This window comes from Rissa tridactyla, chromosome 2 (genome assembly GCF_028500815.1).
Source record: "Rissa tridactyla isolate bRisTri1 chromosome 2, bRisTri1.patW.cur.20221130, whole genome shotgun sequence".
Taxonomy (NCBI): domain Eukaryota; kingdom Metazoa; phylum Chordata; class Aves; order Charadriiformes; family Laridae; genus Rissa; species Rissa tridactyla.
In genome coordinates this window covers 39,951,112-39,973,320 of record NC_071467.1, presented here as the reverse complement: position 1 = coordinate 39,973,320, position 22,209 = coordinate 39,951,112, and the positions used below count along the sequence as shown (strand labels likewise).

General features: G+C 39.0%; 1 protein-coding gene across 1 annotated transcript in view; it reads left to right on the top strand.

Annotated features, from left to right (window-relative positions):
- Nucleotides 1-22,209, top strand: part of NKAIN3 (sodium/potassium transporting ATPase interacting 3) — a 375,633-nt gene that overhangs the window by 261,774 nt on the left and 91,650 nt on the right. The window contains exon 4 of the mRNA XM_054189416.1: nucleotides 19,264-19,461. Within this exon, the coding sequence (XP_054045391.1) occupies nucleotides 19,264-19,461 (198 nt within the window). The remainder of the gene's footprint in view (nucleotides 1-19,263; nucleotides 19,462-22,209) is intronic.

The window sequence follows — 22,209 nt, the reverse complement described above, 5'->3', positions numbered from 1 at the left end:
GACCAACCTGTGGCTTTTATAAAGTGTATTGCTCTTGTTCTCGCTAACTAGTTGGATTTTTTGAAAGGATAAGTAGCAGGCACAGTATTTCAAATGAAGAGAGGGAAAGGAACCTACCCACTGTGAGTAATTGTAGCTGTTCTCAGCGCACCTCCAGTGAGACTTGCTTTCTGAAGTGCAGGCTGTTGTGCCAGGGCAGATGTGGAATCTGGGAAATTTTCCAGAGAAATCATTAAAAAATGAGGTTCTCAACATTAGCTGCTGTGTTTACCTATTTTTCTTTCTCAGACCGTCACTAGCAACACTGAAGACTGCACTGGATGACGAACTGAGAGCATAAACCACTCGCAGAGGAGCACTGAGGCAAACATTGTGTTTTCCAATACACCTAAACCCTTCCTTAGCAATCTGTAGCCATTTTCAGACAATAGAAGAGCTCTTTCACTGCTATTGTACTATTTGACTCTGGGCAAACCAGCCACATTCTGGAAAACCGATAGTTTAGGCTTTTCCTGTGACATCTGAGAAATGATGCAGTGGGAGTAATTATGTGATTGCTGCTGGTACTGATGATATCTCCCTGTCTGGCTGGCACTGCTAATCTGTTTTACATTATCTCCTGCTTCAGGAAAAAACATCGTGCCTAAACTGAGGAGGAAGATGTTAATGATGACATTGCCTCCAGCATTTTGTTTGTGACAACATCCTACTGATGATCCTGTCGATACAGCTGGTGTCTCTCAGGTGCCACTTTTAGCTGTTTCTGAGGAACTGGAGGGACAGATAGACAGAGAGTGGGACAGACACCACTCTTCATTTTACGTCTTTGGAAATATCTTTAAAGGAAATCCAAATAATCTGGATTTAAATAAATTGTCGTGGTTTAACCCCAGCCAGCAGCTAGGACCATGCAGCCACTCACACAGTTCTCCCCCTTTCCCCATGAAGGGCAGGGAGCAGAGGGAGGAGAGGAGAGGAGAGGAGAGGAGAGGAGAGGAGAGGAGCAGAGCTTTGGTATTTTATACAGTTTACAAAATCAAATAATGAAATAGGGGCAATATTTGTGATATTTGCAATTTCATAATTTCATCTAATTTTACCTGTAAAAATTAGTGAAAATACTTCTCCAAATCCACCTTGATATCCTGAAAGCAAAAAAATAGGAAAACAGACTTCTCTGAACATGACAGGGATTAAATATTAAGAATGTAGTATTAGCATCACTCTGTATCTTTCCAGTCAGACACCTGGAATTATTCACAGCAATAGACAATGCTGTAAAATATGATGGCAGCAGTTATTTGACTGTAAGTCTAATGTTCAACATTAAACCTCAGTCACAGGAGATTTTAAAACTTTTAATAATTACTCTATGGCTATAAATGGCAATGGCTTTAGTGCCTAGAATATTGCTGCTGCAGAAACCCTAATTACCCAAGCGATGCTGTCAGTATTCGTAACTGTTGGTGTTTCTTACTCTCTTACCATTGGCTTTTCCAAGCTAAAATCCAATGCCTAATTTCTGTTCTTCCCTGACTACCACATTGCCAAGGCCAAATTGTTTAGCAAGCTAAACATTCTTATCTGCATTCCCTTCAGTGCAGGTGCATAAGTGCATTTCATTGCCCATTTTCTCCAGCAGGGAATCTAAGCTATGGAGGGAGGAAAGGAAATATTCTAGAGAGACAACGCTTTTTTTCCCCCTGTAGCATAGTATTAGTTTTGAATTACATTTTCTCTTCCTTTGTTGTTTATGTAATATGGAAGGGCTTGTAACTGTTCATAATCTTTTAAAGGAGCCAAGCGTTATAGATAAGTATGCATATATTATAAAAGGAGGTACTGTTCCATACTGCCACAGCTTCGTGTCATGTTCTGGGGCATTGTAGTAGATAATAGTTGTTTTCATTTAGTCTTGTTTACTTCTTTAGGCATTAAAAAAGCACAGAAAAAGCACCCAGTCTTTGGCAAAATTTAAAGGCCCAAAGGTAACTGTGATAGGAATAGCAATCCAGCATGGTGGATGAGTTGGGAATGAGTAGGGTCTGGAAGACCAGGACAAGTTTCAACATAGGATGTGGAAATTTAGGCAGAGACAGAAGCAAAAGTAATGCAGCTGAAGGGAAACTTTAGCTCTGGTGGAATCAAGAAACATATATTGTTTTCGGTAGACCAGCAGATGTGATTCATGTAATTTTTGCAGCTGTTTTCTGTACAGATCAAAGTATGCAAAATTGACTATATTATGAAAATAGAGCAATAAAGAATAAATCATTCATATCTGCTGAAGTAATAGCTAGAACAAGACATAAATCTAAAAAAAATACAATGACACACAACACCCAGATGGTTTCTTCAGGACAATGCATGTGGCATTAAGTAGAAGTAATGGTGAGGAATTGAAAGAAATGACACTGAAAGTGAGTATCACAAAAGGCTTCTAAGAGTTAAACCGGGGACTGTCTTCTAATGACTTCCCCGCTTCATATTGGGGAGGGGAAGGTATTTGCTGTTATGTAGACCTCAACAAGATCAGTCCTAAACACTTTCATTTTCTGGTGTGCTTTCTCTCTTTTCGCACTCATCAGTTCCTCCTGGTCATGACAGACCAGAAATCTGGTGGAGTGTTTTTCAGACTTTTTTAAGGCTTTGCCTTATACCTCCCCAACCTGCAACTTCTTTTTTTTCTCCTACTGTGAAATTTTTTTACTTTCTCATCTTAAATTTAAGTCATATAGTCTTTAGGATAGCAACCATTGTATAGAGGTTTTAAAGTGAGTTTCCCAGTTTCCCATTCTCTCTTCCTTAGATAACCAGTTTGTATCTGGTTCACATCTACAGCCTTTCCTCTTTTTTTTAACCATGTTTCCTCCCAAACCTTAGGTTGGACTTTTGCTCCTTTTCCCCCATATCTTTAGGTATCAAAAAGTGATATGAGAACTTCCGGTCTCCCTTCGTTGGGAATACGTACAAAAGAGCTGAGACCCCTCTTCTTGAGAAGCTCCTTTGTCCCTTTTCAAGACACTTTCTCTCACTGTTTGGGAGCCTTCCTCAGCCCAGTCTTCAAACATCTTTTTCTGCCCATAAAACTCAATGACAACATGGTCTTTTGCGGCTTGTTTTTATTGCAACAACCAAGGCTGACCAGCAGGGAGGACTTTCTCTCACGGTCTTTGATCAACCAGTAGCAGTCCCTAGGATATAAAACCTCTTGCCTCACGCGTGCTGTCTGGTTTGTTTCAACTTAGCTTCCTCTTACAGGATCTTCTTGTAAGTCCAGCACCCCTGGCCGTCCTGCCTGAATGTAGTGGGAAGGAAAAGGTCAGCCTGTGCCTCTCAGTTCCAGTGGGGCAACCTAATTTTTTATTTCTTTTTTCCCTTCAATGGATATGTAATAATTTCAATACTTGGAAAACAGTTCCCAGTTTCTGACAGCCATTCTCCCAAAAATGTAGTAATTAATTGCTGGCAATATTCAATCGTAATGTTGTTGAAACCCTAGTAAATAAATATGCACTATAAGTAGTTGTGTGTGCAGCAGAAGTAATGATGCTTCATTTTATATTTGTGCTTTGACATCGATTTCCCTTATGGTTTCTCTGATATCAGAAAAAGGCAAGCTTTCCCTAGGGTCCTTCTCATCTTTCTGTTTTCTTATTTTAATGAAATCTTTAGGAAAGTTAATATACTTGAGACCCTTCCTCATTTGCAAATGCGTTAAAATGCCCTGAAGGGACCGAGAGACAGACACGTGCACGTATTGAGACGCTATGAGCTTGCTTTCATTAGGAAACCAAACTAAAACCAGATAGGACCAGACTAAAAAGCATACCTGATTTATTGTACACGTGTGAGTATTGGCCATCCAAGACTGATAGGTCCAACAGTTCTCACTAGGAATGTACTACAGATGCTCAGCTGACCTGAGACACTCAGACAGTCCCACAGTCCGCACAATGTATGTTGGATGTCGAGTTGCTCCGTACATGAGCTGTGGTCATTTGTTTAGGATTTACAGAAACGTGGTACAGCACTATCAGGATTTAGTAGATAACCACCCAAAGCAGTACTGCGTCCGTGCGTATCGATGGAGCTGTTAGGTACAGATTAAACAGGCTTTCTCATTTCCTTAAAAGTGTCTCTAAGACCCCACACGCAAAAAATTCTTTAGAGGACTTTGAGTCACACCAGCAGTTTGGGCCAATTGTAATTTTGTTAGGGCCCTTATATGACATTAGCAGGGTAATTCACTCCATGATAGGCCATTTTACAGTTTACAGAAAGTAAAGGCTTGGGCTAAACAGCAATTATGCTACAAGAGTTAGGCATGAAGTTTTAGTTTTAATTAAATTATTGAAAGGGTATAGTCACCACCGTGGTCATTATTATGCTTTATATTATGAAGCTTCCTTATACCATTATGGTTTATTCCCCATACTGTAGCACAATGAGAAAGACTGTTAAAATGCCTTTATAACATTATAATTGTTTTTCTAAGCGGTGGAAGTCTCGCCAATTTAATTATATCAGTTTAGCTGAAATAGTACCACTCTGTGACCAGGCTTTGGCTGTGGCAACCTGTGTGATTTGCTTCTGTATGATTTACTCATGCTGTGTTAATAGGGTTTTTTTGTTTTGTCTGGATTTGGGTTGTTTTTTTTGCTTTTCATTCATGAGTTAGCACAATCTTTAGAGATTAAAGGTTGTCCAAAGGATCGTCTGTGCAGCACATAACATGAGCAGGAGCAACCTCCTTTGTTTAGTGCTGTTTTATCTTTTTTCTTTTAGTAGGAGAACTCCAAGGAATTTCTTCTACAGACATGATCCATATATAAAGTATGTCAGGTTTTTATGATTTTTATTTCAGGGAAAACAAATTGTTTACTTTCTTAGAAATTAGATGTTTTGTAGAAGGCTGTATTTTCTTTTTTTTTTTTCCTTTTCTCACTCTTTCTTGGCCTTTCTGAGATACATACCTTGAAATTCTAAAAGTTGTGGGGGGGATTGTACTTGAATTGAGTCTAAATCATATAGTGGGGGTGGTCTTCCCACTTCTAAGAAAGTGCACCTCGCACAGAAGTAATCGGTTAGGCTAATCATAGCTATTGAAACATCCTTTTGCTGACGAGCCCATTTTTATAACCCTGTTAATGTAATCACAATAACGTCATTATTCTATCACAGCATTCTTTCCCTGACAAATAAGACAAACACAATTTTTGAAGAACAAAGGTGTTTCCGCAAATCATAAGAAAGTGAATTTTAAAGCAGCAATGTACTAATATGGGAAGAAAAAGAGAGTTATACCCCATGAATCATAATGCTAACATTATGAATTGCCCTTATTTGTACTGATATTTCATTCCTCTGATTATAGAGTACCAGCTGAATGTGCTCCATTCTGGAAGTACATTCCAAGAAAGCTCATTTTGGGATGTAAGGGGGTGTCATTCCATGACAGAGATTTGCTGTTCAATTATTTCCTTCCTGCCAGCCACTATTAAAATTTACTTAACATGTGTAAACATGTTAAGATAATCTGTTCATGACATTTGGACATTTTGTTTCCTACTTTTGTCAGTCTCTCATGACATATTTTTTAAAGTCGAATTAAGACTAGTCACCTACATTTTTAAAGTATTTAATCTGGATGTCTATGCAGTTCCACTTTTGATTTAGGAATTTAATGCTGCCCTTAGAAGGTATTACTGACTCACAGTGACTTCAGCAGTTGCTCCTTCTGCTATCAAACAGGAGAGGTAGCCCTGCCATATACGCTTACATAAACTGTGTTTATTGGACCCTCAATCAGTGGAATTATGTCATAGAAGCATAGAATCACAGGATGTTTTAGGTTGGAAGGGGCCTTAAAGATCATCTAGTTCCAACCCCCCTGCCATGGGCAGGGACACCTCCCACTAGACCAGGCTGCTCAAAGCCCCATCCAGCCTGGCCTTGAACACTTCCAGGGATGGGGCATCCACAGCTTCTCTGGGCAACCTGTTCCAGTGTCAAATTTCAAGCTACACCAACAGAGCATCCAATCCACTGTGCTGTCTCTGAAAAGAAAGCAGAGCAGTATGGTTGATGATAGGATTAGGATTTTTTTTTTTTTCCGCAAATACATTTCAAGGCTTCCAGCACCCAGCAGCCTACAATACCTCCAACAGGGAGAATTTGCTGGAAAGTGAATGGCAACTGTGGACTTACAGATCTGAACTGCAGCCCACACATTTTGTCTCTCTAAAATACAGTGCAGCAAAGTTAGCACGATTTTACAAGACTCGTGCTTTCTGAACTATACCAGTAAAAATAATTAAAACTACTTTTTTTTTTTTTTTCCTTCCAAGTAGAAGCTGAATTTAATGAAGTGTAACAAGTTAGTTGTAAAGTTTTTGGAATCTTTTGAAAACCAGGTAGCTTTATCAGTAAGTTTTTTTAAAAGAAACTGTAACTAGACCACTAACTTCAGGTTAGAGGGTTCAGTAAAATCATGTGAAGGCGTGTTTTAAAAGTGACATCTCAAACATCTAATTTTTTGTTTCAAATTTTGTACCCATTTGAGATAATGACTTTATAAAATCATGTGAAATAATTGTAATTTTTCTGTATTTCTGTAAGAAACAGACCAGTGGCAGAATTATACAGTAACGTATTCTAGATGATATTTAAAGCTGTGAAATTAGATCGGATCTCTCCTTAGAAATCCTCTTTTTCATGAGTTCCTAACTAGGCCATATTCTTTGTTCAGAGATAAACCTTGAGACATATGATCTTTTTAATACTGGTTTTTAGTGCTCTTGCAGTGGAAGTGTTTTTTCAGCTGAAAAATTGCTTCCTTCCCAATCCATTTAAAATTAAACAGAATGTGAACACTGAGGGGTTTTTGTTTGGGTTGTTGTTTTTTTTTCCATTAGGATATTTAAATTTTCCATGTTCGGGTCATAAGTCTTTACTGTGTAATATTCGTTTTTCCTGTTGGCAAAAGAAAAGTTCAGAAATAACAATTTCATTTCTTAAAATGATTGTAAAGTTCAGACATCTGTTTACCTTGTTTCCTAACTTGCAAAACTAAGTGCTCTCTCCCACAATGTTCTGTGTGCTGTGCAAAGACATATCTGATTATGGTATATGAATGACTTAACGCCCTCCTTGTGGTTGCATGAGTAAGTGTATGTTTTCAAAAAGAAAATACCAAGTTGGCAAAATCTATTCTGATTCTGAACAGGAAAGCAAAGTTCAGTGGAGGGCAGTGAAGGCATACCAATTTTCTAGGTGGGCACGTCGACGACCCTTTATACCTACCCACCTGTAGCTATCTTGTTGTCTCAGATCCTTCTGGTATAGGCAGAAGTGGTGTGTGCTTCCCTGTCCCAGGTTTAGGTTGAAAGGGACCTAATCCAAAGCTGTCTGAAGTTCCCGAAGGACCTGTACAACCAATGGCCATATCGTTACTATGCAATTTAGGCTTAAAAGCAAATCCAGGAACATGGAGATGTTAAGACTTGCAGTGCTATGGATGTGAAGACACGAGGGTTATCTAGAAGTACTAAGAGGGGGGTAGCATTTGGTGAGAATTTTTCCCAGCGTGTTTTCTGATCCCTAGCCCTGGTAGACAGCATCTAAATACTGATGAGATCCAAAGCCACTGAGGCGGTTTTGCCAGACAGGGCTGGATTCTGTTCTTCCCCACATGGGCTGTCACCTGAGCTGGCACTGCTGTGATGCCCACAGACAAGCAGCCCGTGCCCAGCCAGTGAGCAATTAAAGCTGACCCGTCCCCTCTCATCCAGGCAGCCCTCAGCGGTGCTTTAAGAAGCAAAATTATTGTTCAGTCTCTGACTCTGAGAAGAGGCAATTACTGAGACTGCAGCAGTGGGGAAGTCTGCGAGGGCTGGGGGACAATAAGAGGCAGGAAACTTTCTCCCATCCTATTTAATATCTCCAGATCTCAAAATTTCCCTGCTTTATCCTATCGTCCGTCTCCCCCCAGGCATGCTTAGCACTGAATTTGTCTATAACTTTGCTATTTAGCACAGAGATATTAGCTAGCTACAAGCAAGGAATAAGCTAAATGTAAGCAACATCTGCTCTCTTCATGGTCCTCTTCCTCTCCCAGAGGCTGAAAGGGAAATTCGCCTTTAAAAACATATACTTAGAACAGCAGCAGTTGCACCTGAGAGTAACATTAACAACCACTACAGTTACCTGCAAACTGTTTTCACAGCCTTAACTAGAGCTTTACAGCAAAATATGCCATGTGGGTTTTTTTAAGGAAACCTTCCTCTATGCATCTGTGTGCTACACAACTCCATATAGGACATACTGTACGGAAAAGAAATTCTGCATTCTCTCCAAGGTAGGAGATAATTACAATTAGGCTAGTAAGAATATTCTCAACATGTTCTTACCTTTCTCATCCTTTTCCTCGCATATCTTTCTTATTGCCTTTCTTGCTGGCCCCAATCCAGCAAATATATGTACATCCCTAATGTCAATGGGATGCTCGTTGACATCAAGTAACATGCGTGCGTGCTTGTTGAATCAACTCTGTAGCTTCGTAGACTTCTCAGACTTTCAGCTGCCTTTTGGAGTCACACTGACATCCTCATATTACTGCTTTTAAAACCAGTTTTAAAAACAGAAACACGAAATGAAAATGCTACTTACATTTAGTAATTACTATTATTTATTGTAAGTGATCTCCAAAGTCTTTTGTAGATGCTCAGCAGCTTGCAGAAAAAAAGCCTCATATTGGGAATGTTTTGATTATTATTTTTTCCTCAGGCAAACTGAAAATTCTTTTTCTATTATATTTAAGGAAGCTCTTTACATAGTAGTCTTGATTTTGTACATTCAGTGTTAAGTATGTAAACTGATGTTAATATTACTTGTCCTTTTACAATTCATTCCTACTGTAATCCACATCTCTGTCAGCGTACCTAATAACTGATTATTGTTCTTCCCTTTGTCTGTTCTTATTATTTTAAATTTGAACAGTGAAATGAAACTATCATTTCAAATATCAATATGCTCTCGTATCTTTGCAGTGGCATTTGGTTCTTATTTATTAGAGCAGGATATATTAAAATCACATGATGACGAATTACAGACAAGTCTGTGATGTTAAAGAGTGAACGGATCATTAGGCATCTCTGTGGCTTTATTAATCTCTTAAAATGACCAGATTTATATAACATCTGTTAACAAGACCATAAAGTAATCCACCTAGACTTGAAGTACCTGCCAGAGCCTTTTAAAGTTCCCTCTTGGATTAAAAATACATTTCTGGGGAACATATTCAAGCATGTTTATTAGAGGAACTTTCGTGAGAAATTTTTTCAGAATGAAAAAACTCGTGACAAATATGAAATTATCCAAAAGTTATTGAACACCATCAGATCCTTCTGATTAATCTCATCAAAAGAACTTGAGAAGCTTGGTTATGCCCCATCCCTGGCAGTGCTCAAGGCCAGGCTGGATGGGGCTTTGAGCAGCCTGGTCTAGTGGGAGGTGTCACTGCCCGTGGCAGGGGGGTTGGAACTAGAGGATCCTTAAGGTCCCTTCCAACCCAAACCATTCTGTGATTCTGTGTTTACGGTGTGATTTGATTCTATAATTATGACCTGCCATAGAAAGAGTATGTCAGAGAAAAAGGGGTCCTTATTCCTGAAATAGTCTCCTGAAAATCTGAAAATGACTGAAGAGGACAAATGAAAACTCTCTTTTGTGTGAATGTCTGTGAGAGTTATTGAGGTTTGGAGGTGGACTAGGCTGTAAATTAAATTAATATGATTAAGTCCATGGTACAGTGCATTGCTGAAGGAGATTGTTAATGCTGCCTTTGACCATGGTTAGCAGTTGTTCTCAGCAAAGCACTGTTCAGTGACTAATCTGTGCAGGTAAATATAAATATACCTATACTTATTTTATGTATTTATGTAAATATATAAATATATGCATATTATGCGTACATAAATAAAATACAAAGTATGAATATATTTATACGTTTACATAAATACAGAAAATATTTTAAGGAACCTAAAATGTGGACTAATGCCTATGGTCAATCTTAAATCAATAATTAAATAAATCATATTAACTGAGCTCTGCTACAGCAGATTCTCTTTTCCATAGTTGTCGGTGTTTCACTTCCTCTGCTAGCAAAGGGAAGATTTCAAATTTCATCATCTGAACTTAAAAGTTTCTTTAGGGACTGTCTTCGCTTTTTTAAAAATGTGTATCAAATTCATTTTGGACACTGTCTTTGGAATGCGAGCAAGGCCCGTGATTAAAGGATTGCTCTGCTAAAGCCAAGGTCATTGGCAAACAGCACCACAAAACTTGGGGGACTGGCAAAAAAATGACGACCCGATATCACAGACAAGAAATACAGAAACAGAAGTGTCATGAGGAAGTATATGTTTCTAGCAGCATCTTCTGCTTCATTGAAATGAAAATAGTAAGAAAATAGACCCCTAGCAGTTGAATGCACTTCTGCTGCTTTTTGCATCGTCTCATTTTGTATTCTGGATTTTCAGAAGGGCCTCAGCAGCGCAGATACACAATTCTTGGCATTCTGTTAGTGGTAGACAGTTTTATTCAATGAGCAGTATAGGAGTTCACTCAGAAGATGAATTGGCACACCTTTCTCGTTGCCCTTTGCACACACTCTAAAATAAAAATCAGGATGTCCTGACAGAAGTTCCATGAAATCATGCAGTTTGATTTAAATATCAATAAAACAGGGTATTCTGTATGACCTCTGTCTTTTAAGCTTTTGGGGTTCACTTGGGTCATTCTCTTTGATCAAACAGTTAAAAAACAGTTGGTCCTTTCCTATAACCTGACGGATCCATAATCGTCTGAGATGGTGGACTATGGCACATGATGCCCTGGATAACTGTGATCTGAACTGGTGATTCAGATGCTTCCCGTGTACATTCCAGGAACCCAGCCTTAAGAATAGCAGCAAATAATGCAAATCACAGCACAGACTGGAAGTGCCTAGCAGTAGGGCTCAAGATTTTTGAAGCTTTTACTCTTCAGCTCTCTTTCTTTTAACAAGCCAAACTTCTTATTGAAATCTCACATCCCTGGGAATGGAGGTTTTAACAAAAATGCTGAACATAACCAGACTTGCCATAAAACAACAAGAGTTGGAGATATCATGAGCAATTGCATCGCTTCGAGCAAGCAAAGCAGAGAACACAACAGCAGTTGCTTAAACTGGCCTATTAATCTTTAAAAGTGTTCCTGGATGCAGGTAGGAACATTCTGGTTAGTCTCAAAAGAGGGAGTTATTTTTCTTGTCAGAAATTTTAACATTCAAGTGATTCTTCAAAAGTCATTTTATGGTGCTTTTTAATCTCATTGGAGTCTGGTACAGACCCTTAAATTTAGGACCCACTATCCTGCATTTATCTCCAGCGTAGCATTTATCTCCTTATATAGCAAAAGATTTTATGGTATTCTTATAGTTGGGACAGAGAAACAGAGCACGGAACCCCCCAGAAATGAAGGAAATTATTAAAATTAAGTGTATGATTATTTAAATTAATTATTTAATAAATTGTTTAAATTAATTGCAACATTGTATTCTTAATCATGCTTTTAACCCCATGCTTTGTCTTTGTTCACAAACACTGTGCACAAAATACAGTTATTTGGATAATAACGAAGTTGAATCCCATTTTGTCCAGAGGCTACATTGCATCTGTTCCTCGTACTGGATTATGTGGGCTTTTGGCACAAACCGTGTCTCCTATTTGCATACATTTCCTAGTAAAGTTAGAACTAAAACCCCAGGAAAGGGCCTGTTTTGCAGGGTTTGTCACTTTGGGGTGTCCATGGTACAAAAGACAGAGAACTACAGAAGAACAAACAGTTTTAGCGTGATCAAGCCAGGCCAGACCTGGCCATTTTCTGTGTAAAAATCCAGTCCCCGTCAACATTGCAAGAGTCTTCTCAATGGGTTTATACTTTCTTAAACAATGTATTTGTCGAATGCTTAGAGGCTGTATACAGTGGTGACGTACTTAGGCACATGAGTCTGGTCCCTTCTGCGTTGGGTATTAATAAATAAAATATTGCAAAACAGCATGGGAAGAGCTTTTTTTAGCTTTTTGGGGCACTTTATCTTTGAGGGAAGGTATGCTAGTGACAAATTTTAATTTTGTGATATATCAAATGTATGCATAACTCCATAGGGATCTCAGCAATTTCATTTAAAAACAACAGGAAAAAAATGAAATAAAAATGATAGGTTAAAATGTTCTTTCTGTGACTCAAAATTGCTTTACGCTATAAACTCCTTTTTCAAGTGTTCATAGTTTTATTAACCTTTTGGACAGAATTTCTTTATGGCGCATAATTGGAACTTTTCCCTTTTTTTTTTGTATACCAAGACTTTTTCAAGCCTTCTTTTACGTTTCCTGGCTCTCTGCCCTGAGAAGTTTTCCTACAGCATTTGTGCTGATGGTTATATATGGCTTGCCAATTATGTTTCTAGCTCTTCACTACTACAGTTACATTTCAGTCTTGTCTTGATTCTCTGACTCAATCAAAATCAGATACGGCTTGAGTGAGGGGGACACTAACCTGCACAAGCCCTCGATTTCACACAAACCCTTATCCTGTTCCCAGTCTTCCAAACTTGAAGCAGTGCTCGCAGTTTGCCATCACTCCAAACCTGTGTTGTCTCATACCTCTGGGACATCAGAGGGAACAGGTGAGAGCAATTTTCAGACTAAGTGCTCAGCTTAATCACATGTCAGGGACTCCATCAGAGCACAACAGCTTTTCTGGGACTTCTTTGTGCTCATGTTGAACTTCTGTGCTTATGTCGAGCTTCCTATGACAAGTGATGAGTAAGGCTCATATTGATCCAATCTCCCTGTCTCAGGCTGTTTTTTCCTTTGGGCTTGGAGCTTGTTTCTGCCATACTGTATTACCTCTCTGGACTGTTTCTCATACAGAGAGACTGCCACAAAAGGGAGGAAGACCAAAGAAAAGGCATAAGCCATGGAGGTGGGACTTGAGCATGGATATTGCCAAAGATCAGAGCTCATCATTAGGGGCAACAAGTTTCAGAAAACAGGCCCTTGCTGGTTCTTATGACTTTTTCTTATGACTAATACTAACGCTGCGTGAAGACAGCAGTATGCTTCTCTTGTTTTCTTCATGCCTTCTGGCTTTCTAAAGACATTCCACTTCGCTCATAAGGTCAGTAAATCTAATTTTAAAATTGCCTGTTTTGCAAGGCAGGAAACAGATCCCTGAGCATGTGGCAAATTAAACAATACAAAGAAACTATTTTTATCATTTAGGTAGATCATCTGCCTGTTTGTCAAATAGATTTCCAAAAGGTCTTTTGTTCACTTCTAAAAAATAAATAAAATCTGTCAACACTCTCTATAGTCCAAGGAGCAAAAGTAGTAAAAGAAGGAGAAGACAGTACGGCCTAACTCATACACCTTTTTTTGGGGGGTGGCCTGTAGCCAAATGGTTAACAAGTGTTGTAGTGTGGATTGATTGGGAAAAAAAAATAGCTTAAATCAGTGTTGTAACCTTCTAACATTTGTTATGCTTGATATGGAAATGCTTTCCTGTAGTCATGGTCCGATGTCACGGTTACAGGGTTTGCTCAATCTGTGAACCTCTAATCTCAGTGAGTGGGAACCATGAACCTCTAACCACAGCACGCAAAAGTGATGTTGCCTCTTTGCCTTTCTTAGCCACTCTCAGCCCATTCATGACGTTGGGGTTACTTCATGGCCTATGTCTGAAGATCTTGGTACTGTGAATTTTCTTTTTTAGTGGTAATTAATTTAGGTGTATCACATGGTTCTTCTGGTCTAGTGTGCATTGAGTTTTTTACCACAAGGAGATGAATTTGCTAGGTCTAGTCTATCAGCCAGTTCAGACAGCTGAATAGTCTCAATAGAATCAACCCATAAACTTCAATTTAAGAATGCTCTTCATGTAATCTCTTCACCAGAGTGCTCAGGATGAGGATGAGATATTGACTGTATTACATTTTCAACAGCGACCTCAACCTAGAGAGCTTGCCTGGAAGCAGCATGGTTCATTGTGCCATCCTATTAGCAGGAATGTCACCGTTATTGAGTGGGCTACCTTTGACCTCTAGCTCACGGGGCAGGTAAAAGCCACCTGTGTAATGCTGAAGCAAGAGTTTAAATTAAAAACAAACAGAAAAAAAACCTTGAGCCAGTAGTCAACATTCAAAAATTATCATCCCAATCAAGACCGTGTGGGAGCAAGGGACACAGGTTTCCCTATTTGCCAATAGACTTCTTCAGTATTATCTGCCCAGGCCTTCAAAACCAATTTGTTCAGCAGTAGCGAGAGGAGATGGAGCATAACTGGTCACATGCAGAGCAAGCTGGGATCAGAACCTGTGGTTTCAGGAAATGAAAGGGTGGAAAAATAAGGTTATGCTGCCAATGGGAGTCTTGGGCTAATAGCTGATGCTCATGCTTCAAAGTACTTCTACAATTAGAGTAGGTTTCATTAACACTGGAACACATCGTTTGTATCTAATGACGATTAATGTCTCCTTGAAATTAGATACTAAGGAATTTGCGTGTCCCTTGTCCATGCCAACAAAACTGCATGTTAACTACAAGCTTAATTGGGTGTAGGGAAAGACAAGGAAGTGCACTGTTGTTTTCCTCGCATTATGTGTATTATCTTTTTTTACCTATTCACTAGGTATTTGATTGAAAATCTTTTCTCCTTACTGGTAAAAACAGGAACTGGGTAGCAAGTCAGAACTAGAGCATCCTTGTTATTCTTAGGAAATGGGATGGGAATATCTATTGCCTCAACCTAATTAATGTTTGTTTATGATAAGCATTATAGTAAGTATCAATAAAATAAAAAATGTTAGGAAGGGCTGGGTACCACACAAGCAACAATGAAGTCAAGATCTCTAACATTATGCTTTGCCTTTGTGCCCTTGCACCTTTCTGCGAAATTTCAAGTGTTGACTGCTTTCTCATGGAGGAAAAATTACTTTTCTGTCCCACTCAACACACTAATGTCTTTTTTACAGTTTTCCCAAGAGTGTATTTTTCAAATACTAACAAGGAATGAAATAAATATAAAATAGCATGTCCTAAAGCTGCGAAACAGTGAAAAAAAAGTAAGATTTCTGCAATGTGCAATCATCATGTCACAGCATAATATTTGTTTGTTATACAAGGCAATCTTGGTGTGTTGGTTTTTTTCCTGGAGTTTTAGTGTCTTTTTGTCTTTACATCCAGTGATTTTGGTTAGTCTTAATTTGTCATTATTTTTTTGTGTTGTTGTTATAGGCACTGTACATAAAGTATACACAGATAAATGAAAGGAGCATCATCCTTATTATTGCTCTTTAGTTTTAAAATAAACTGTGTTATGCTATTATCTGTTAAAATTTATCTAGATTCACCACCTCAAAATAGAATCATAAAATCACAGAACAGTTTGGGTCAGAAGGGACATTCAAAGATCATCTAGACAAACCTCCCTGTCACGGATGAGGGCATCTTTCACTAGATCAGGTTGCTCAAAGCCCTGCCCAATAGAAAATGCCCACTTGAAACCAAATGTAGAAGCAGATATAAGGAAATTAAACATTATTTCCAAGCACTTAGAAAACTATTATTGGGACTTGAAGGGATTACATCTCACCTAAAAGAAAGTACCTGCCATAGCGATGATTTACAATAATGATCAGAATTAATCCTTGGGCTGACAGCCAACACAAACCCTATACATCGTTTAAAAGCTTAAAAAGCCATAGACCGTTTAGTGGGACTCTACATCTGCATAAGTGTGATTGTTGGGCTGGTCCTATGCTCAGGAGCAAACTTCTTACCACAGACTGGAGTATTGCTTCAGTGCTGACTGCAAAAGGGAGGAGTGGGGCGTAGGATTTCCCTTCCCTGTGTCACTTCCATAAATCACGCATGATTTTCCTGGAAGTCCTATTATCCATGTTCTGCCCACTTTTCATTTATGGCTTCTGTCTGAGAGGTTGCCAGCTGAAGTATAGTTTACCTGGATGTATGAAATTAAAGTCAAGATATATGTAATGAGTCTGAAGCTCAGAAGACAGCAATTTTCCATCCATGACTGAAATTTGAATCGTTAAATGAGTCCCAACTGGATTTATCAAGAGACTACTTGGTGTCTCTTGTACAGAGCCTGAAGTTGAGTCTCTTGCCATGAAGAAGCAGCATTCTTCTATAAGAAATAAGCGGTTTGCATGACATCAGCTGCTGGAGATTAAGCATTTTATAGGCATTTGCTTAATGATTGCTTGTGACATTGGAAAATAGTACATGATCTATTGGAAAAATTCAAGCATCTGCTTCTACTTTCTGAGAGAATTCTTAACTTTTATTTAACATACAACTACGAATAAGCCACTTGGGCAGCCACTTTTCCATCATGCACAGGGTTTCCAAGAATTCACAAATGCTGAAAGACTCTCAGCAGTTCATTGATTTTAAAAACCTCTACACCCAGGTGAAGAGTCTTTGAATTTTCTATACTGCTGTAAATGATGATAAAGATACAGGTTAATTTTTTAACGCCTGGCACATTCAACTCATTTTGCGGATTAAGAATCTCCAAGACATTGGAGAGGAGTGTGCTTTAGCCAGTAAAAAAGAAAGAATATTTTTTTTTTAAATTGATTTTTGTCGAGCTTTCTTTTATTGATTGGCAGCTTAGCATTTATCAGCTCAAACAGTTTATGGCTGCCATTTTGTGAAGTGATATTTTAGAGGTCAAGCTAATGCACGAGGTGGTTTTGTTTGCATTTCTAAAACTGATCTTTGCTGGGCCATCATTATCCACTTTTACCTGCTTTGAGGACTCAGGACATAATGCACACAGTGAAAAGTAATTATGAAAAGCTCTTCTCCCAGCCTTTATCCATAATTTCTGAATAATAATTAAAAAGAAGAGCATCAAGGGCTGTGATGACATCTCTTTTAGTTTTAATCAAAGAAGTATAATACTGCTCCTTCCTTCTCTCACTGCATCACCAGCAGCCTTGAACTATGAAACGTCTCATGTTCATCAGTTTCTTAGTAAACAAGGTAAGAGGGTCTTCTCTAAACATGACCATCAAATTAAGCATTTTTAGAAAGCTCCTCGTGAATGAAACATAACAGTATTCCAGAAATTAAAGATTTTATTTACAAGAAGTGTTTGTACTGACCACCTGCCAGATTCTTACATTTTAAACGTGCCGGCAACATTTACCAAGGTGTTTCCCTCTGCATGTTTACCATTTTTCTTTACCATTGGCTGTGCACTAGCCAAGCACAAACACTGAAACAGGGCATAATAATCAAATATTAAAGGGGGAAAAAAACCCTTGAGAGCAAAGAAAGCTGTGACACCAACGCCACAGACCTCGCAATTTATTCCTACAGTTGTGATAGCAAAGTGTTCCCTCGCAACATTTGATACACGCGAACCCACATGGCAAATCTGTATTCCTACTCAACGAAGAGTTACTGAAATAAATGAGAGTGACTATGTGTGTGCTGCTTGACAAATGGCATTTCTTACAGTTGACAATTGTTAAAAGCACTTGATACCACTGTGCAATCTCTGGCATTGTTGTACACAGAAAGCTTTGGCTGTTTGCTATGGCTATATATTTATAAGTAAATATTCATTAAACTGAACTGTCTGTCAACTCCTGATTTCCCAAGTCATTTTCATATTGCAGCTGAAAATTTCCTAAACCAACATCAAGGAATGACATGCAAAGTCAAAAGACAAATGCCTCATCAGCTGTAAATAATGCTCCAGCAAATCTGCATTTTGCGGGTAAAGAAGTTACGGAGATCAAAGCAGCAAATCACAGAGGCAGATTTCTTACTGCTAACTAGCAAGAACAGAGGTTGGTAGGATGTAATTCACCTGTTAATTTTTGAGCATGGCCAGAATAAAGGCAGTTAAGAGAGGAAAACAACAAAAGGACTCCTGCAGCTGGAATCTGCATCGAATGTCCCTTTGGTCAGGGTGAATGTAAATGGCCGCAGACGGACTGACAAGACAGATTTTTGTAGTGGGATGCAAAGAGCAAATCAGTGTCACTGCAGCGCTCACAAACGGGCATGTGTGGAATGGGGGTATCTTGTGGGCACAAGGCTGACAATTTTGCACACATTTTTAACAACTACCTTGGAGTTCAGATGGGGAAACATGGAAACCTAAATCTAAATTAATTATTTAAAGTATGAATATAACTCAACTCTCATTTATCTCCGGTGAGGAATTTGGGTTTTGGTATTTAAATGGCGTCCACGCAACTTCAGTGTATTTTACTTGAGCATTGCTTAAAGACCTAAATCTGTTGTTAATTCAGATGAATTTTCCTGTTTGTACTTCATAGATACGCTGTTAGAAAAATCTTTAGTATGTTAGTGTGTTTGCCACTTTCACTGCTCCAAGTGGAAGTGGGGTGATGTTTACTAAAATGCACAGGCATTATACACACTGTGTGGGTTACAACGCAGCCAGTACCCATTCGGGTAGATTTTAAGGCCTCATCAGACAAGCTGTGGTTGAGGCTCAAGATGATTCGAGTGAAGAGAAGTTACTGCATGTATTTAAAACCCAGGTCAGCTCACAGAAGCAGGTTTCTTCACTAAACCGAGACAACGGTAGTCTGGATAGGGGGCCGAGGGGAGAAAAGACAGCAGGCTGCTTTGCTGGAGGCAACTTTTCATCTGCATCTTTGGCAGTTGGAACAGGCTGCCTTGCTGTGGTCCTACTTTTTAAATTAATACCTATAATTTATAGTTAATATTTTTAATAAATATGGTGGAAGCTTGTTTTATATTGTCTCTAGTACCATGGGGTAAAACTGTCTCTGTTGCCGGTTAAAAAAATTAATGTTTAAGTGACATTGTAATCAACGAAATTGCTTTTCAGGCTGTAAATCCATGCAGACACAGGATATGCGCTGTGTTTTGTACAGTACCTGGTACAGCGGTTCTTCTGCCAGACAGAAGCTCCTATGCACAATTACAAAATAAACAATAAATGTTTCCAATTTCGTCTCTCCCTTTAACGTCCTACTTTCATGTTAAAATTACTGGGGTGAGGGGGAGGGCAAGTTATTTATCTCATTTTCCTTATTATAATTGAAAACATCTTTTGTTTCCCTTGCTTTACCTTAAATAACACGAAGTTAGAAGTTTTCACGCTTTTTCCCTCCCTGTCTCCTAGGAAACCGATCTCATGACCTTTAACATCTCAATGCACCGCTCTTGGTGGAGGGAACACGGGCCCGGCTGCATACGAAGGGTGGTGCGTCCTTCTGCTCCCAGCATCCTAGAGGATTACTCCTACGTCTCCGTCACAGGCTGCATAATTGATTTCCAGTACCTAGAGGTCATTCACAGCGCTATCCAAATACTCCTCTCCGTAAGTTCCCGTTTCCTCTGGTACTCGGATCCTGGCAGTCCTTTCGCATGCAGCCTGTTGCTGTTGGGTGTTTGTCCCGAAAAGGGGATGTAGTAGTTGATGGATAGCAGCAGAGATTTTTAATTGTATTTTGAATCAGAGAATGATACTTACGTTATTAAAATGTGCACTGCTCTTTTCTTTCCCTATATCTCGTAAAGCTCCCTACAGGCATAGTCCCCATTCTGGCCTTTGCTGGGACGGGTGAAAATTAACTCAAGTTCTTGGCTCTCATTCGTTGAGACACGTACAGCAAAGGAGAGCAGACTTGTCCAAAATTAATTTACCTAAACCTTTCTGAAGTTCACAATCAATAACAGTTTTTATTTATCCCTGAATGTATTCATATTTTACATGATACTTGGCTGAGTTTCTTCCCAAAGTGAGATATGGATGTACCCCTTGAAAAAGGTCAGAGAAGTATTAGGAATTAAAGTAGTCATTTATATTTAACCATGTTATTTGTTCTTTCCTCAAACACTGCGTTGTCAGAATACTCTACCTCCATGATCAACATTTTGTGGTTGCAATACCAGTTAAAAACTGCAAATACATGGAGTCATTATAAAAAGCCTGTAGCGCAGGGAAGCGCTGGGGCTGGATGAGTTGCTTTGGGAGCAACAGCCAAGTCTTTGCCGCAGCCTTTCCTCAATCTGATGGCTGCTTCTGCTTGTGACGAAAAGGTTGTTTGGCATGAGCTGCGTGTGATCTCCTAGAAGTGGTAGCTCTTTCTCTATCTAGCTGTGTGTAGTATGTAGCAATGGGCCCACTCCCAGTGGGTGCACAGACGTCTGATACACCTTGGAGGTCCAGACCTATTCTGAGAACATAAACACTCGTGGTTCGTGGTCCTAACCATGGCCACCAGTGTTTGTCAGGCACTGGGGGAAGGGATGAAGTCTGCAGTCCACACCTACTAGTCAGGGGAGCTACTTGGTCTGAGCAACCAGAAAGGCTGGATATTCCTGGTCTATTCGGTACTTCAAGCTGTTTTACCAACTGACCGGTAAAAAATGCCACTAGCAAAGTACAAGGGATCTGCAGGATAAATCTCACTCATTAGTTTAAAATTATTTTCAAATCATAATTTTTACATTTTTTCAAGATAAGGACATTTCTCTTTTGAAAGAAAAAAAACCTTTGTATGTGGTTACATCTGTCATCCTGTCCAACTGCCTAGAAAGAAGTAGTCTAAAAGTTGAAGGCAATTTCTCTGCATTACTAAATGCCTTTTGTAAGGTGCCGAGTGCTTTTTCCTTGCCACTGCTTTTAATCAAAATTGAATAAACTTGGGTCTCACAGCAGTGATTAATGAGCTTCCACTTGACAGTCCAGGTCTGAATTAGTGCACTTGGTTAGTGCACCAGTGACATCACCTGCACCTACACAAGCCATGTGTCTGCTCCTGGCCTATCAGCTTCTCAGCACCAGTGACATCACAAGCACTTACACAAGCCTTCTTCTGACTGTCATTCAGTCAGGAAGCAAAGACCTTGAGTCAGGATCTTTTCGAGTGAAGACAAAATCTCCAGCCATGTGTCCTGGCCCTGTCTCTGTCAACACACGTTATAACGTTTCTGTGAAAGTAGGCCTTGCAGAAGAATTCTGCGCACTACATCTGCCAAGCTTAACTGAATGCACCTTCCTTGCTCTTATAGGGGCCTGATACTCAAAGCAGGTTGCTTCTCCCAGGAGCTCTCCATTTGCGGCAAATTCCCCTCGCAATGCAGTGTCCTTCATTCTGCCTCAGTGAGCCTGGACAAGGGAAACTGAAGTGTGCTTTGTTTAACAGGAGAAAAAAAAATAAATATTCACAATACTTACTTACTTGTAGAAGAAAAAATGTATTGTGTTAGAAAATTTTCTAGAATTTTTGTGATTAGAAACAAATCTAGAGTTCAGTGGAAATATAGACGATTGTTGAAATCAGGAACTTTTTTCTTATCGATGCAGTATAGCTATGGTCAAAATTTACCAAATGACAGGAGCAAAAATATTAGTGTTAGAATAATGGAATAAAAACATGTAATATATACAAACTAAAAGAAATATGAAAATGGAAAAATTTAAGGTTATGTAATAATTATAAAGCATAAGATGTAACAGACCTTCCCTTTCTTGTGGAGTGACTGATTGCCTGAAACATATAGAAATTCTGAATACAATTCGTTGCAAGTTCAAAATGGGCCAGGAACTTATAAGGCTGGACTGTGAATTAAATAGTTGCGAGTTTCAGGTACTGCTTTTGACTCATGTACGCAATGTTAAAATTAAAATCCGAGATGCCAAGTACGGTTTTCCTTCAGTCTTATTGTCTTGCTATCCCATCTGTGACACATTATGATTAGCACACCATGAATCTGTACTCCAATTTCCATTCTGAATTGTCATTTAGGCTTGTTTAATTTCCTGTCACACAGGGCAGGAGTCACCACCTAGATTATCCGACTTGTTGCGGTTTCCTCCCATTTTCTGAGTATCGTTGACCTGAGGAAGTTCCCATTCATTTCGGATGCATAACTGCTTTTCTAATTGGGGTACCAATTTCGATTGTTAGTTAAAACGTCTTTTAGTTTGCCTTTTTACAGTACTGAAGAGTTGTAGATCAGAAGATTTTTCTTCCTTTTTTTCTTTTACTAGTAGCTAGTCCTAGAAGTAGGCTATTCCTTTTTGGACCTTACAACCTACTTAATTTTCATAACATTTTTA